At 35.1% G+C, this 17,594-nt stretch overlaps 1 protein-coding gene across 2 annotated transcripts in view; it reads left to right on the plus strand.

Moving 5' to 3' along the window:
* Positions 1-17,594, plus strand: part of ADGRA1 (adhesion G protein-coupled receptor A1) — a 241,772-nt gene that overhangs the window by 194,406 nt on the left and 29,772 nt on the right. For both annotated transcript variants that reach the window (XM_071748609.1, XM_071748610.1), the window contains 4 exons: positions 780-988; positions 10,024-10,151; positions 10,937-11,060; positions 17,016-17,161. In XM_071748609.1, coding sequence (XP_071604710.1) covers positions 780-988; positions 10,024-10,151; positions 10,937-11,060; positions 17,016-17,161 — 607 coding nt within the window. The remainder of the gene's footprint in view (positions 1-779; positions 989-10,023; positions 10,152-10,936; positions 11,061-17,015; positions 17,162-17,594) is intronic.

A 17,594-nucleotide genomic window follows, 5' to 3' on the forward strand; every position in this document is an offset into this window, starting at 1 on the left:
TATCGCATGGTTTTATTCACATTATCCTGCAAATAAAGAAATTCACTTGCTGTATGACTAGAATGCAAATTTTGGGCTACTGTTTGCTGACAGTGTTGTTATAGATGCTTGTCTCTTAAAGCACGGTGCTATAGGAAAGAACCTTGTTTTACTCTTTGCAATGAAAATGCAATATTAACATCATAGACACTGATAAAAATAAGCCTTTTGGAGCAGGAGTAGTACCCTGTTGCATGTATCAGTACTCACTAGTACACTTTCTGATACAATGGATGTAAACCAGGTGTTTTGTCTAAAAAGGTATTTTGTCTAAATGAAATACATTGTATGTGAAAGTGAGCCATTATTTTGATTAATTATTCACCCAGGAAATTTTAGTTTTATTTGATATTGAATAGTGATCTCATTTCTAGTAAATATTTTTAAATGTTTAAATGTGACTTTCAAAGAGCAGAATTGTCTCAGCTATTAATCATACCACAAAACTGAGCCATTTCTGTAGTTACATGGGTAATACTGTAATACTGGTCATAAGGGAAGAATCTGAAACAAAAAAAAATTTTTTTTTAAGGATAATTAGATTATTTGGACACGGTATGGGATTGGAATGTTCATATTAAAAACTTTCCTGAATGTGGGCACTACCTTTAATTTTGACCACTGAGAGTATTTCTGTCGCTTTTCCCACCCATAGTAAAGTGTACCTAGTCTCTTTATACAGCATTTATCAATAAAGGGTTTTCCATTACATTCTCTGATTCAGTTTGTTGCTTTTGCAGATGGGTGCAGTTTTGGAAACCTCACCAGCCCTCTTACTATAGGGTTGAGGCACTTTGGACAGGGTATAGACCCCATTGCAGCCTTCTGGGATTTTGACCTTCTAGATGGACATGGAGGCTGGTGGGGAGAAGGGTGCCACATAATTAGTTCTTCAGGCAATATTACCACCATTCAGAGTACACACTTCAGTAACTTTGCAGTGCTAATGGTAAGTATATGACTTAGCAAATATTTCTCTCTCTTCCTCTTTTGCCATACTTGTGTTCTTTTCACATGTATCTGTATCCTTCTTCCTTGTCAGTAACAGACCTTCTGTTTTAAATATTCAGTATAAGACAGTCTTTAAGTTATTTAACTACTAGTAAGTGAATAAACCTGGTGGTTAGTTTAAGTATCTGGAGACAGGTCTAATCAGAAATGACATTAAATTCAGTCTTGCAAATGCAAGCTCCATCAAGGAATGATTACTGTGTAATGATTATAAATTATAGGACACAGTTTAAAAACATGTACTCCTGTGTGCTTTACATCAGCACATCTCAAAGGCTGGTCTGCTTTTGTTCCGGCCCTGCACTGTGTTGATCATACTAATTAGTTGCAGGCATACCGCAATGTTGAATCATTTAATAAATGGAGAGGAATAAGATCTGCTCTTTTAAGTAAGAACAGTGCTGTCCGTGTTGATCCTATAAGAGTTTTGGTTTGTGTGCTTTAGTTTCAATGCTGAAATTGCTGTCCGTGAAGAAAAATATTTCTGTGAAGTGCTAGCACATCAGCCTGCTTTGGTCTGTTCTCAGTCACACTTACAGTTCCTATTGCAGTTATTTAACTAAACAGAAAGTTACCTTCATGAAAGCAAAATTATGTGTGCAATAAATGACATGTTATTATTCTGGGAATAAAGGAAAACAAAAAATAAAATACATAAATGAGAGAATGTTTGTACCATTACGAGATTTATTTTATTTATTTTAAAACCAGCTGTAAAAAGATTAGCCAAATATGTACTGTTAATACCAGATTGATCCTGAATGCTGGTGGCTGATTGCACTGATGCTGCTTGTGTACATTACAGAAATGTGTATAGTTGAGTAAATAATGTATTGTGTGTATGTCTAAGGGACAGCAAACATAGGCGACAGGAATTGCAAGGATGTGTGCAGAGAATACCAATCTGCTGCTGTCAGATGGAGCCCAGATGGCAGCCAATCATAGCACAAGGCTGTAGCACCCACGAATTAAATGCAGATATTATTGTCCACTTCGTAAGAATTTATTTCCCTCAGAGTTGCTTGAAAATATTTTTCTTAACCATTCCAGAATTGTTCAGAATTTAAGAGCTGTTCCTAGGACTTTATGACATCAAGTTTACCTCATTTCCTACACAGTCTATCAGTTTCCCTTTCCCACCAGCCACTCCTTTCTCTGGATGTGAAACATGATTTTGCTTGAAGGATGTTTTTCTAAATTCATTAAAGAAAGCACCTGCTGACTTTGCAGATGCCACACCCAAAATGGCTTCCTCCTCTTTCAACTGCTTGGATTCAGCCTGATCCTCTTTAACTTTGTGTAGTTATTAAATGTGAACTAAGTCTTGCAAACAACCAATTTCATGGTTTCATTTTGTTTGCTGACATAAGGGCTACAATTAATTTTTGGTTTGTAAAGCTAAATTTCTCTCTGATCAAATATTGCAGATTGTTTTTTCTACAACCATAAAGGCAACCGAGGCACCTTTTTCTGTAGCTTTTGTGTCTGGTATGTTTAGGTCTTGTGTTCTTTTTGTTATGGTTATTCAACTTTGCTTTCTTTCCTCTATGCATTTTCTGGTTTTTTCTGTTCAAGGCAAGAAAGTTGAATCTTAGACTCACCCTTGCTTTACAATTGGTATGGCAGCAAATGATATGATAGATTTCTTGGCTCATGTTTCACAGTCACTTTTAAGAAAAAAGATGTCTGACCTTAAGTCGTTGTATATATATATATAAATATATATACACACACACACATACAAATATGTCTTCCAACACCTGTTTCTTAAACAGATAACGAAAAACTTTTGTAGCTTCATTATATGCAGTCATTTTCATTCAAGTATTATTTCTTCATCATTGTTTTGTGGCGTAAAGTCAGGACTTGTTTCATTTGACAGAAAGCATAAATTTCTGGGCAGTTCAATTCTTATACCATAAATGAAAAATAATGAAAATGAAAAATAATGAAAAATAATTCATTTTTCTGCTATTAATTTATAATACGAATGATACAAAGTGCCAATGTGTATCTTCTTAATTCACACCTGACTGCCTAATATACTTTAAAAATGCTAACTAACTGACAGGAAATTCAAAATCGCTACCATATGGTATTTAGCAAATTAAATTAGCTAAAATATCATTATATGTGTTATTAATCTATAGTTCTCTAATTTATGAAACCATAAAAATTCATAAGTGATCATTGAGTTTTCTGGTAATAGCAGAAAACTCAAGTAGCATCTCTAAACTGAAGAGCAGTGATAAAGCAGTAGAAATGAAGGTTTATATTCCCATCAAAATAATTTATATCCTGCTGTGGAAAAAGATGAAATAGAAGACTTCTTTAAATCTAACTGTCCATTTTATATCTAGTACGGCACATATTCTGATTTATCATCTTTTTAAATAGGAAGACAATATTCTCTGAACTGCTTTTATAAAAGTTGTTTCTGCCTGTGAACTGTAAAAGGGTTAAAGAAAAGGTTTTGTAGAGTCCTTTTTTAGAGTGGCAGTAATCATGGATTTATCAACTATGATTGATAATTAATAAGCATGAGCATACTTCAAGTGAGAGTACTCATGTAAAGCCATTTCATTTCTCTCTGTGACAGTTGTTCAACTGATGTCAATGAGAGGGTACAGTTTGGAGGCTGGGTTGGAAAGGAGGAACAAGCTCCTTCCCTTGCACTGTTCTCATGCTTCACTCAGCTCTCAGTTGGGCCTGTGGATGGAAGGGAAACAGTAGTTTCAAATATAATACAGCATTATCTTCTTCTAATCAGTTTTTCAATGGTCTGTCCCAGGGGTGAGCGTAAAATACTGTAAAATAAACTTCTGAGCTGTATTTCTGCCTTTTCCTTCATATATTGTGTTCCTGTTTTGTCTCTTCTGTTATGTGCAGGAGGAAGAGAGACAGTCACACTCTAGTTTCTTTTGGAGGTGGCCAAAGCCCTCTACAGTCTTGAAATATGAACCTCTGCAATATGATTTTCTGTTCTAGAGTAGAACTATGAACTTACATATTCTGAAGCTTTGCTATATCTAATTATAAATATTTCTTTTATAAATACTATGTAGTTAGTTGTGTTCTGTGGTGAACTGAGCTGTTTATCAATATTTTAATTTTTCAAGACTGTTTGTATATGTTATGACCAACCTAGTGCCATAGTGTGTCTGAGCAACAACTGCAGGAGAAAACAAAAATATCCAAGAGCAACACTGAATTTCAAAATTTGCTGAATATGTTTTGACAGACATTATCCTTTGTTCTTCCTGTCATTTTTCTTACAACAGAATAGCCGTTCAGTAGTGATGAGTATTACTGTAATAGTATACAACATTTTCTTTTCCTCCGCAGACTGCTTTGTTGACAGTAATTTCCTCAAATCTGCCAAATAAACACTAGTAAAATTCATAGATCTAAGTATGCTGCTTCTTCGTTAACATGAAATGGATTAATAAATATTGTTAGCATTTTTAACTGTAATCCTGGAGATAGGTTAAATCAACATAAAATCATAAACAACTTCTTTTCTCTTTTGTCACAATACATCTCGTTATTCCAAACAACATAGATGGGGATTTTGTTATAACTTATTTTGCTTCATGAGTGTAAGGAGTCATTATTTGCAGAAATAGCAGACATGCAGTGGGTGGCTATTTGAGATAATGGATAGCTGAGGAGACCAAATTTGAAACTATTCTGGAAGCAAACCTTGAAAAACTGGGTGAATGAGGAAGGAGGAGAGGCAAGCTACTAGGAATGGATAATGCTAAGGGTCAACAGGATTTTTCTCCTGTTGCTCTACAAACATTCCCTGAATCTGTTAAAATCTTTCCAGATTGGTAGGATAACAGTACCAGAATTTACATTTTTAATATTTCCATTCTGACAGAGACAGTTGCAGAATTTCTTAGGCCTACTCATGAAGTTAAATTCTGAAAACAGACTTCTAGACTTCCAGGTTTCAGGTTGTCTCCAAATTAAACAGCCCATCTAAGCCTTCTGAGAAGTTAGTTCATGAGCTGGGGAAGTATTAGAGGGATGTCATTTAGAAGGGTGACATAATTACAGTGTTTGACATTTTCCCCATTGAGAACCCAGGGTTTTCTCGTAACAAGCTATGGAAACATGGCTCATTACTTCAAAAAATCAGGCTGCTTATAGAGGCTTAAGAATGAACTTTCCAAATTTTTTTGTGTCTAGCTACCTACAGAACTTAGCAGAGTTAAGACTCCAAAAACTATGAAAGTGATCCAGAAAGGTTACCTGTTGTCTGCAAAATTGACAGTTGGTTTCGTGGAAAGTGCAGAATTCTGTGGAACTGCATGTGTATTGATGCTTCCCAGTGTGAAGAGTTAGATTTGTAAACTTGTCTGTCATTCAGAAAAAAGGCCCAGAAAAGAGACACGTACGCTTCACCTAAGACCTCAGTGGGCCTGTACTGCTCATCTAACAGAAAATACTTAGCCCATATGGACAGTATTGGTTCTAGCTTCCCAGAAAATGCTGTTTTTTTCAGAATATTACTAGATATGCCAGTCTTCTGCATAAAGCTTTGGAGTTATAGTACTTAATAAGAGCAAGATCTAGATTTTATTCCTTTCTCCTTGGATTAAATCTATTTTTTATTACATTACACTTAATAATGTTTTGCTCTGTAAAATGCATAAACTGGCTTGGTACTGGGAACAAAAATCCAGGCTTGTCTCCTTCAAAATGCACTAACTTTATAGAAAATTAGGCCTCTGGCTCAAGCTGCTTCTTTGTGTTTTCTCTTGCTTTCTACTGGGTTAAAGGATATTACATTCTTGGTGGTGCAGCTTCAGCCAGAGGGTAGAGGGATCCAGGCAATAAAGGATCTCAGTAGAACAGGCCAACTCTTGGGAGGAGACCTAATTTAAATCTAGGTCTTGAGCCATCTTATTTTCTTCGTTTTTTACTAGACGCCTTTCAACTTGTCAATGATTTTCTTTTCTTTTGGGGTGTCCCAAACTGGACAGGTTTGTCAAGAATTTGTCTCACATGTGGTGAGTAGAAGGGACTAAGCACTTCCCTCAGCCTGCTGTCTGTACTCTTGCTAATACAGCTCAATAAGTGCTCACCACTAGCTTGCTTTCAGTTTTTGACCACTGTATTCCTGTGATCCCTTTCTGCAGTGCTTCTTTCCAGTCCATTGTCCATCAGCCTGTACTGCTGTCAGGGTTACTCAGTCCATGGATAGGAAGCTTTTTATTTCTCTTCAATGAACTTTGTGAGGTTCCTGTAAACCCATTAGTCCAGCCTCCTGAAACCTTGCCAAATGGCAGACGTACCCTCCAGCACATCAACTGCCCCCCTCAGTGTGCATTGCAGTGTTTTCATCTCTCCACAGAGACACCAACTATATCAGTAATTTCCATATTCTGTTGCTCCTAAACATCCTAATATTTCTTATTAATTCTTAATTTTTGGTTTGTTCAAATAGGAGGAATCTAAATGCAAATAGAAATAGGAATCTAAATCTTACCAACCTGATTGTTCAAATGCACTTGTGTTTCCAAGCCTCTGTGGTGCTTGGATACCACTTCCTTGGGGAATACAATTTCAGTTAGACTGAACTGAGCTGGACTAAACTAGGTGGTTTTTAGCAGCTGTGATTCTTTGGAAGCACCAGATCCTTAGTATTTGTACACTGTATCTTTCAGCTTTCTTAGCATCTGCTATTAAATGTCTCAGTGGTCCCACTGGTATGTAGTTTGTCTAGCTCTTTATACTTCCATATTGAGTTTTAACTGATCAGTATAAATGTGTTTGTTTCTGTCAATTTTTGGAATGAAGCTTCAAGTAAAAATGTCACAGTTCCTTTTGCACCCTGATGTGCTTATAATTCTGATTGTTGGATGAAATAACTTATAAAATGTCTTCTCTGCCACTGATTTCTATCACTAATTCCTGTTGTGCCTTATTGACAGTGATGGCATTTAGAGATGAAAGTTTAAAAACTTCTTATAAGGGTGAATGAATGAATGAATGACAATTTCTCATTAGACAACATTTTTCTGGCCTTGTAGTTACAGACAGCAGTTTGTAATGGTCAAAGTTGTGTGTGTATTCATTTTTCTTCAGATATTCCTGCCATTTTTTAATATCATCATCATTTGAATTCCCTCCAGGATTCAAACGTACCTTTTTAAAATGTAACATACAGGATTTTTGCTTTGTGTACAGCATGAAAAAAAACATCTTTGTTTTCTGCATGCTGTCATCCCCAGAGAATTACTCAGGGGAGGTTGACAGATCAATAAGATTTAATTAACATCAAAAACCAGACAAGATAAATTTATTTTATATCTATAATGAAATCAGTTTACAATAAACAAAACTCTTTTAAAAGGATATTCTGGATTGGCAATAATGCATTATGCTACTCGAAAGTTTTACCATTTATGTACTGTACAGCATTAGAAAGGAGATTATAATAAAAATTAATATCTTAAAATGAAATTGGCTTTAAGATGCTGATTTTTCTTGAATGTTCTGTGGACAAAATGGCTGGCTTGTGATTGGTTGATTGTTGCATTTGCACTGTTAAAAGCTTGTTCTTCAGTACACTGAATGGTCTCACCTCAAGTAAAATTACATTCATTTGTTGCTACAGAAATGTGTAGCTTCACTGTGTTTCCTCTCTCACAGATTTGTTAAAATTTTCATAGTACTTTTTCAGAAATATCGAAGATATTTATTTCTTTAAATAACTGCACTGTTACTACTGTATTAGTTACAGTAGCACTGTTTGGAATGCATAGAACTGAAGCAAGTGTATACATAAAATTATGACAAAGTATACTATTAGTATACCAAAATATTATTATATCAGTAAGAGTTAGAAGTAATACTTATCATTTTCAGCAGAGTATTTCTATTTAATAATACAGTATTTACATTATTACTACTGTAGCAATACAATCCGAAATTATACTGAAACCTTCTGATCAAGAAATTCACTCTGTAAAGGAGTTAATGGGGAAATGATGCAAATAAAAAGATGGAAGAAAAGATGCTCAAAAAAGGGGCATTGGAGTGGAGGTCCAGTTGCAGTTCTGATCCAATAGACTTTTAAATAATTATTTGAAATTTGGGAATTCAGTATATCTTGAATGTATATTCATGCCTGCTAAAAAGAACACAGCAAATTCAAGACAAGGCCACCACATCAAGCTACCACATCAAAAGACAGTGTTCTTCTATTCATCCTCTGTTTCACTTGTGGTGGAGGAGAGAGTCTCAAGAGATGTTAGGAGACAGCATGAGAGTACCTCTGTGACAAGTTCCTCCACCACTGAGTTTGTGCCTCGGTGAACTCGGCAGCGTTGTCCCACGTGCGTGTGGGACAAGTTGTGGCTGAGCAGATTTACCTGAGGTATGCATGGAAGCTGAGCAAGTACTGAAAGAGAATGGGGATGTGATGACATATATTGTAATCCTGTTCCTACATTTTTTGTTCATTTTGGTGTTTGAACATATAAAGTGTTTTTTTTTATGTATTGTAACCTGCTCTGTTTTAAAGCTGACATCAATATGCATCTGAAGGAATCCTATGAACTTTAAACCTAGTATGAAGAAAAATAATTACTACTAGGGAATCTTTTACTTATAAGAACCTTTCTGGAAGTTAAATAGAACAGTACCTTTCTCCCTGATTTCATAATTGCATGTATCCATGAGCATTAGCTGCTTGTACATGGACAAGTTAATATTACATAAATAATGGTGCTGGAAATCAGCTCTCTGCATACAAATGTGATTTTAAAAAAAATTATTAGCATAACAGTCCCAGTCTCCAAAGGGAAAATTTCACCTCAGGAAAATACTGTATTGAATCTTCTCCCAGGAGAACCTAAAATTACAAATAATAGAAAAGACTTTTAAATGTATGACAGTATTTTCAGTGTTGGAGTTTTCTGGATCGTCATACTCAGTACTTCTTCTGATTTTAGCTTTTTCTGTGCTAGGATTTGTATTTATTTTTGTGTGCACAATTAGTGCCACTACACAGAGAAACTGGCATGTAGGCTGCAGTCAGCTGATATTTTATGTGTCTAATTTATAGTACTGTGTGCAGAAATATAGTGCCACAAAGAGAAGTGGCTTCATGTCTCACAGTGAACATCTAATATTTTGTTTAAATCACATAGTCTGAAGTCATATTGTTTTCTGTAACAGGCTCCTTTTGCTTTCCATCCATCACACATCCAGATTTAGTTCTCTCATTATTTCTTACTTGTGAAATCCAGTAATGTAGAATGGGAATTTGATATGGTTGATTGTAGAAAGATATTCATGGTTTGAATTAGGTTTTTCATGAAGAATTGTGTCAATAAGCACTAGCAGGTTCAAAAGGGATGCATGGATCTTTACTCTGCTTTAAATATATCTGTCATGCTGCTTTTGAATTTATGTAGGTAGTAGGTTCTTTGCAACTAAGTGTAAAGGTCACTGGGTCAGAGAAAGTGTATCAACTGAGAATTCTATTTTAACATAGGAGTGAGTCTGTCAATATTTTTGGTGTATTCTCATACCTGTTTTTTTTCTTTGAATGGTTCTTCTGCAGCCAGGTATAGGCCAGTTAGAGACCTTAATGGTAGTTTGAGATTTTGTACTTAAGATCCTAGTAAAATACACAAATACAGTTCAGAAAGAACAAATACTGCTAATGCTTGGAAGATGTAATATTCTGTGTATTTTTCAGACCTTTTTCTTAATAGATTTGTCTGTACAAAAAGTTTAATTTCGTTCTTGTGAAGTGTATGCAGATGAGGAAAGAGCAGTCTGATGTTATTGTAAATTCATTAACTGTATCTACATAAGAAGATCATCATCTGATTTTTCCTGCTCTTGAAAGGGAACAGCTAGAAAAGCACAGCTAGAACAGGACATATTGAAATGGAGGCTCAGAGTTTCACACAAGCCTAACAATGTTAAATCATTTTGCTTTCTCTGTAGGATTTTAAGACAGTGCTGTCTTTCCCCCAGTACCCAGGGGAGTTTCTGCACCCTGTGGTATATGCATGTACTGCAGTTATGTTGTTGTGCCTGTTTGCTTCTATTATCACCTACATTGTCCATCACAGGTAAGAAGTCAATTTTTTTTGTGTTAAAGTGTCAGCTTTATGCTGAGGTACTTGAATTTTTCTAACCCTTGCTGAAAAGATAAATTGAAATTATCTGAATTACTGTTGAATACTAGTATTACCAATATGATTTACACCAGATAAATAGTAATTTTAAAAAGTATTAAAAAATAGTAATTAAAAAAAAAAACACAGAAAACTTGACAAAAAAAAAAAACAACCAAAAAACCCACCAAACTTTATTTGACATTTAAATGTTCTTGGTTTTGGAAAACTTGTGTTTTCCTTTATATGAAAGATTTATATAAATGCCATCTTAACTACATCTGCTAAAGACCATTAGCAATTTTAAAAAGTAGGAATGCATTGTACTGTAGAAGCTTCTAAATATTAATTAAGTGAACTTAATGCAATGGCTTCTGATCTTCAGCTTCCATTTAATCCTTCAGAGATCTGTTGTTGAAGTTCTGCATATCTGAAGCTATGCAATCGGGCTTTTCCTCTTACTACTCTATTTTAAATGCTTGATTTGATGGAGGAAAGTTTTAAGTTAGTAGACCCTTGGCAGTAGAATCTTTACAATTTTTACCATTTATATTACCATTTTACTATTTATTTCAATGCTGTATAAACCAGACTCTGTCCTGTATGTATATTGCTGAGTAGAACTGAAAAAACAGATAATTTAATTTTACCATATTAAGCATTTTTTCCAAAGTGTAATTTTACTAATAGATACGTTGGGGGTGGGGGGCTGTGTATTCTAAAATGTGATTTTTCAACAGCACAATCCGAATAAGCAGAAAAGGATGGCATATGCTTCTCAACTTCTGTTTCCATACTGCTCTCACTTTTGCTGTTTTTGCTGGTGGAATCAATCGCATTAAATATCCAATTATATGCCAAGCTGTAAGTATCTGTTTTAGTAATTCTTTCTAATAGAGTGAAACCCTTAAACTGTGTCTTTTAACATAATATTGATATTTCATTTTCATTTCATACATTGTTCCAGAATCTTAAGTTTTTCATATTAAGTCATAATTATAAGCATATCTTTTAAAGGCCAGCTCTGGAATTGTTCAGTGTTTGGTTTTCAGGTGATTTTCTGTGAGAGGCTGACCAATGCATTAGCTTTTCTGCAGCACATATTTCCTTATCTTAAAAAAATAAAAATAATCCTGAAAACCACAATATTTCTGTGTTCTAAAGAATAGTTGTTTGATTCTGAAATTTTTCTAATGTCCTTTCTAATCTTTGGATTGGATGGAACTAAAGTAACTGCTGCTTTTTTGTATTATAGAATGTAATATGTTTGTAATATATGTAATTTCTGTCATCTGTAATGCCTGATGATGGCTTGTTAGCAATTTGTTTGTCTTAAATATTTCTTCCTCTTAGATGTTGTAGAAGTGCTACTGGTCTCATTTATGCTATTGGTATTTAACTCTAGTAAGGAACTTTACTAAACCAGCATTCTCACAGATTTTGTTCAAGTACTTGTACAAGTCTTGTGCATGCAATAAACAGCATATGTAAATTTGTAAGCACCTGTAATGTTCAATGCACCATCTACCTATGTACATTATGTGGTTTTAATTTAAACGACACATTTGTCCACTGGATTATTCTGAGAGAAACATGTCACGATATCAATCTGTATTGTGCTATAATTAATATATGAGTTCAAAAAAATTGAAATATCATTTACCATTGTCTTTATCTGCAGTTTAGAAGATAAGTCTATAGGGCAGCCGTGACCATGTAATTACAGGATCACAAATGGCCGTCTGTTGTTACAGTCATTGTCTGGGTATTTACTTTGCAGATTGCATGGTAATAATGCAGTGTTAACAGCAACAATGCAAAATTGATTGTGATAAATGAGTTATTAATAATCTCTTATGTTTAATATATTAACTACAGGAATATCTTCATAAAATGCATTATCAGTGACAGCAGTTTCTTGCTGTGGTTTAGGGCTAGAAACATGCACACTTAGAGAAGGTGGCTGGAACCATTTGCATATGCCTTCTTATCAGTTTGATTTACCTTATTATCTTATCAGTATCTATTTACCTGACACCATGCTACCTCAGCAAACAGTATTTTTATCTCAGCAGGTAAAATACAGGAAAAATACAAGACACACAGGACACACACAGTTCTCTGGTTGCTGGTAGAAATTCTGATGTAATTAGATTGGGCTAACAATGCAACAGTGCAAGCAGTCTAAAGCAAGACTCCTAAAATTAATAACACAGGTTGGACAAATGTTCACTTCCAGAACAATCCCACTGTACTCCATCACAGATCCTATTTTGCTTATTGACATCAATGTTTTTCAAAATTCTGTGACTTCCAGTACCTGCCTCTTCCTGTGATAGCCCTTAGAGGAGTACTCCATGAATTAATATTCAGGGTGCCAAAGCTAGCTTGGGTGGTCAGACTTACTAATGGCTTTCCCAGAAGGTTACATATTTCAGCATTTCCTATAGCTTGCTTAAGCAGCAGTGGGTTGGACAGAAGTCCTTTTCTCCTGCACATTGAATATAGCAATTATTTAAATCACTCAGCCTACTGAAATGTGTATTTATATATCTGGTTTTGGCTTGTGTGTCCCTCAAGTATAGGGTTTGTCTCCTCCTTTTTAGTTTTTTTTTCTAATTCTGAAAAAATACTATATTAGGGTTTAAAAATATATTAATGAAAATATTACTGAACTAAAATATTAGTTATACTTTATGAGTGTATTGGTCACTATCAGTGCTGCTATATCTCAGTTATCATTCTGTCTGCTAGAATTCAAAACATACTGCAGCAGTGTACTTTGCACTTTTTGTTTTCTGAGTGCAAAGAGGAAGATCTGAAGTGCAAGCATTTCCTGTCCTAATCACTAAAATGTGGTGTGAAATCCAGTGAACCTCCACCTTTCTTATTGTAATTATCACCAAAACTTTCACACAGGTGTCACTGCAACATCCTTATCCAAGTGAAATAATAGGCAGCTAGTTTTTATCATTCATAATTAAACAAAGAAGGTGGTTCTAAAAATAACTTAAGTAGGATCACCTTCTCCCTCTAAATGAGGTGTCCCAGGGTAATACTGAGCAGCAGAAATTAATGTTATGGAAATGGACCCATTTTTAGCTGTAAGAACCTTCATATCCCCTTGAAGGCAAAGTAGTAATGTAAAAAAAAAAAAAAAAAAAAAAAAAAAAAAATTGTTTTGAGGACTTTGTATAGATGGATATAGACGCAGTTTTTATCATTTATAAAGAAAGCTGATGTTAGCTGATCTGGAAGAGTTAATTTGTTAAGTGCTTCTCAGATTTCCTGTGTGAATGAGCTTATATCTACAGACTGTTTAGATTATCCACAAATCTGATTCTGGATGTCACTGAATGCTGCCTGTTGATGGAGAGTCCAGAGTGTTGAACTTACGGCAAAATCTCTCATGCAAGGCAAAGGTTGAGGTATAAATTAATTAGAGCCAATACACTAGCCTGAAAGGTGCTTGATCCAGCCAGTGGATTATGTAGTCATCCCCTTCTATCTCCTAGACCTAGGGTCTTAGATGACTTTGCTTTAAAGGGCAGAAGAATGCTTATTCTTTTCATGTAAGTAATGGGGCAGAAGACACAACCATAGCTGGATCATTCCCCATGTGTGGGAGGCATTGTGTCTGTACTCTCAGTCTCATGGCCTCTAGTTTCCAGGAAAGCGTGATAGTCATGAGGTAGGGTATGCATGGTAGGGGTTGAAATCATCAGCACAACCTGTTGTAGCATGAAGAATAGGCTTAGGGGCATAAGATTCAGAAGATAGAGAAGTTAGGGAGTGGGACAGAATAATAATTTTTTTATCCTAGCTGCCAGTCACTGATCTCATGATCGCTTCAGTCCATCTCCTATATGGGTTATCAGAGAAAAGCTTCAGTGTAAACTTCAGCAATGCTCAGATCTTCCTTGTACTTGATTAGTGTCACATGTGAAACTGCTTAAGAGTTCCTTTCTGTAGGGCAGTACTTCAGCAAGAAAGGTGAAGACCATTCCATACTAGCCGGTAGCCTGGACTACCCTTTGAAGTTTGAAGTTTGGATTAGAATCCTGTTCTACTAAGCAGGTCTTAGGGTTAGACACCACATCTCGAGTAGGAGCTCAAGACACAAAAATAAGAGGAGGAAAAAGGCAGTTCTTTCTGATCTAGTTACGGAACGGAATTTTGGGGGGGTTTGTTTGTTTGTTTTTGGGGAGGTTGGTTTGTTTTGGGTTTTTTTTGAAAGAATACATATAAAATTAGTGTACTGTGATCACGTTTGCTAGATAGGGTGTCTCAAGTGAAGTATCCTGTTTCAGAGCTCTTTGTGGTCTTTGGTAAGAAAGGTGCCTCACTATTCAGCTTTGCTGAGACAGGAACAAAGCTAGTCAGACATACAAGCGAATCTCTAAGGGACTGGAACAACAGCTACGATTGCTAAAGGCAGCTAAGCCTACGACAGCTTAAGACCTTGCATGATATGGAGTCAGACATGGATGCTGTGCTGATGGTTGTCCTTCCTGGTCTCATGTACCTGATTTGTGGGTCTCAACTTCTTGCTCTAGATTTTTTACATGTGAAAGGAGCACTGACTTGTTCTAAAGCTAAATGTTTTAAGTTAATTAAATATTCACAGCCACTGCTGTTATATACTGCAGAGAAATTCCTGAATCCCACTGAAAAGAATCACTTTCAGTCATCACTTTCAGCACTTTTAGTGCAGGTTTAATAGTTTAAATTGAATTATTACAATTGAAAAAAAAGCAGAAATTAAAAACGAGGGGGAAAGAAATTTGTGTACAAGTTAAAGCTGATCAAGAGAGGTTTTTGTGCCAAAATGCTTTGCATAAATGTGGTTAGCTGCATGTTGTGGAACTTAAGTTACCTCCATGATACTGAAGTTTATTGAAAGAGCCCATATAGACATCTTTTTACTGTAGAAAAGCGTAATCCTCTATTTAATAGGCTGGTACTTATTCCCAAAGATAGGAGTTCTAAGAACCCAGGACATGGAAAAATTGAGTCCAAGGAAACAAATTTTTCATCATATAGTTGCAGTTGCCCAATAACTTTAGGTGCAATGCTGTCTTCAATGCGTATGTCCTTACATTTTTTTCGGTTCCATTCGGCCTCTCAGTGGAAAGCCTTAGAAATAAAGGTCCTCACTTTAATATAGCCAATCATAATCCTTGGTTCATAACCCTTAAGTGGCTGATCGTTTCTATAAATATGGCCCTATTGCTGTCAAATTTTCACATGTAGGAATTTATAACTGCTGATCATATTCTTACGGATTCTTGACATAGCTGTGTAGAATGATTACAGAATATGTAGTAGCAGTGCTGTGCTTAAATGAGAAAGGTTGTGAACAAAATTTTCAAAATTTTTTCAATTTTTCCCTGTAATTCCTGCCTCCTTTCTCTTCCTCTTTCTCCTCTCCCTCTTTTCTGTCCTGCCTTGCTCCTCCACCCCACTCTCCAACTCACAGTCATATTATCAAAGAATCATAGAATCGGCTGGGTAAGAAGGGACCTCTGAGATCAAGTCCAATATTCATTGCATCCATACAGAAATGCTGTAAGGTGCATGTGAACTAAGTCATAACCACACCAGCCATTGAACTGGCAATGTCAGCCAGTTGATGCTACAAAATCATTTCATTCTCTTATTTCTGCTTCTTTTACCTCAAGCGACAACAGCTACAAAGGCTTCACACTCTCTTGTCTAATGTGTCAGACAAGTCCCAGAGAAAATGACAAGTTTTTTTTTTCTGTTGATATTTGCTGCTATCCTGAAGATTTTTGCTATATTACTAAATGTAAACAAAATTAGTGGGGTTTTTTTACCCACTAATTATTTTGTTTTAAGTTGAGCAAAAATCACCACTGGCTCAAATAAATCATTATAATAGATTTGTGTTAGCTTTAATCATCAATTCATTGTATTCCTTAAACATTTATGTGCTTTCCAATTATGGCAATATTTGACTTGTCACTTCAAAATGTCAGGTTATTGCTTCAAAGGTAACCTCATTTGATATAATCAGATGGAGACTTAGCTGATGTAATAAAGCATTGGAGTTTGGATAAAATTCTAATTACCCTTTCCACAGTAATGAATGGCAATTACTAGCATAACAAAGCTGTTAATATTTTAGAGGTGTTCGTACTTTTTTTCACTTTAAATGATAAACACACCATTTTGGGGGGGACAATATTTTAATAACAAATTTAACAAATTTTTCGAATTTGTCTTTCTTAAGGAAGAATGCCAAGATCTGTCATTTATTTTATAAGTTATATGGCCAAGTTTATAAGTTCCTTAAAATATGTGTGAAAATAATCTGTTTCAGGGAAATAGCACTGATCACATTACAAGATGTCAGCCTTGGCTATATGCAGCTGAGAGGGAACAGCAGGATATTCCTGAAAAATTATAGGAAATAGTTACACAATAACAAGCAACAATGCTGACCTCTCATTAAACTACATTGTGATCATAAGCTAACAAAGCTTGCAACACAAGCTAGGCTTTGCATCACTTTGAATCTGGGTGTAAAAAGTTGTACTCAATCAGGTTCTTAGAAAACAAATGTCTTTTCAGTCTTGTCTTCATAATATACAATCTATTATCATAGATATTTTCTATTGTAGATAAAATAACCAATTTCATCTGCCAGAGAGAAAAACAAAGCAAAAAAAATTGATACATGTAGAAATTCATATTAAAAAATCTGTTTGCTTGGGTACTTACGCAGTATGATTTTTCTAAAACTCTTTTTTTACTGATCCATGTACTGGCCTGTTTAACTGTCTATTCTTTTTTTAGGTTGGCATAGTACTACATTATTCTACACTGTCTACCATGCTATGGATTGGAGTAACTGCAAGGAATATTTATAAGCAAGTCACAAAAAAACCTCAGCCATGCCAAAACAGTGACCAACCTTCTTATCCAAAGCAACCACTACTCAGGTATAGAATTATACTGTATTAGAATTATAGCTGTATTAATTATTTTTAGTATGTATTCCAAAAACATAAATTTTAAATGAACTCTCACTGTTATTTCTGTGTTCTCTACTTTTTACAGAATGTAAATATACACATAAGTGATTCAATTATATGAAAATTTGGATATTTATTATATGCTAATAGATAACTCTATTAATGAAAAGAAAATACACAGAACTGGTGCAGGATAGGTTCAGATACCTTTATCTGAACAAGTACAACTCATGTGTTCTGTTGATCTCTTATGGAGGAAAAAAAACTGGCTTGCATATGGATTTATGCATTATTTAATCACCAGAAGCTATGCTATAATGACTCTCTCTCTACCCTTATCTATCTTTCTGTAAATCTTGACCATGTTTGTATTGATTGTCTAGTAACTTGATAGCAACCT

Source organism: Heliangelus exortis, chromosome 7, assembly GCF_036169615.1.
Source record: "Heliangelus exortis chromosome 7, bHelExo1.hap1, whole genome shotgun sequence".
NCBI classification, from domain to species: Eukaryota; Metazoa; Chordata; class Aves; order Apodiformes; family Trochilidae; genus Heliangelus; species Heliangelus exortis.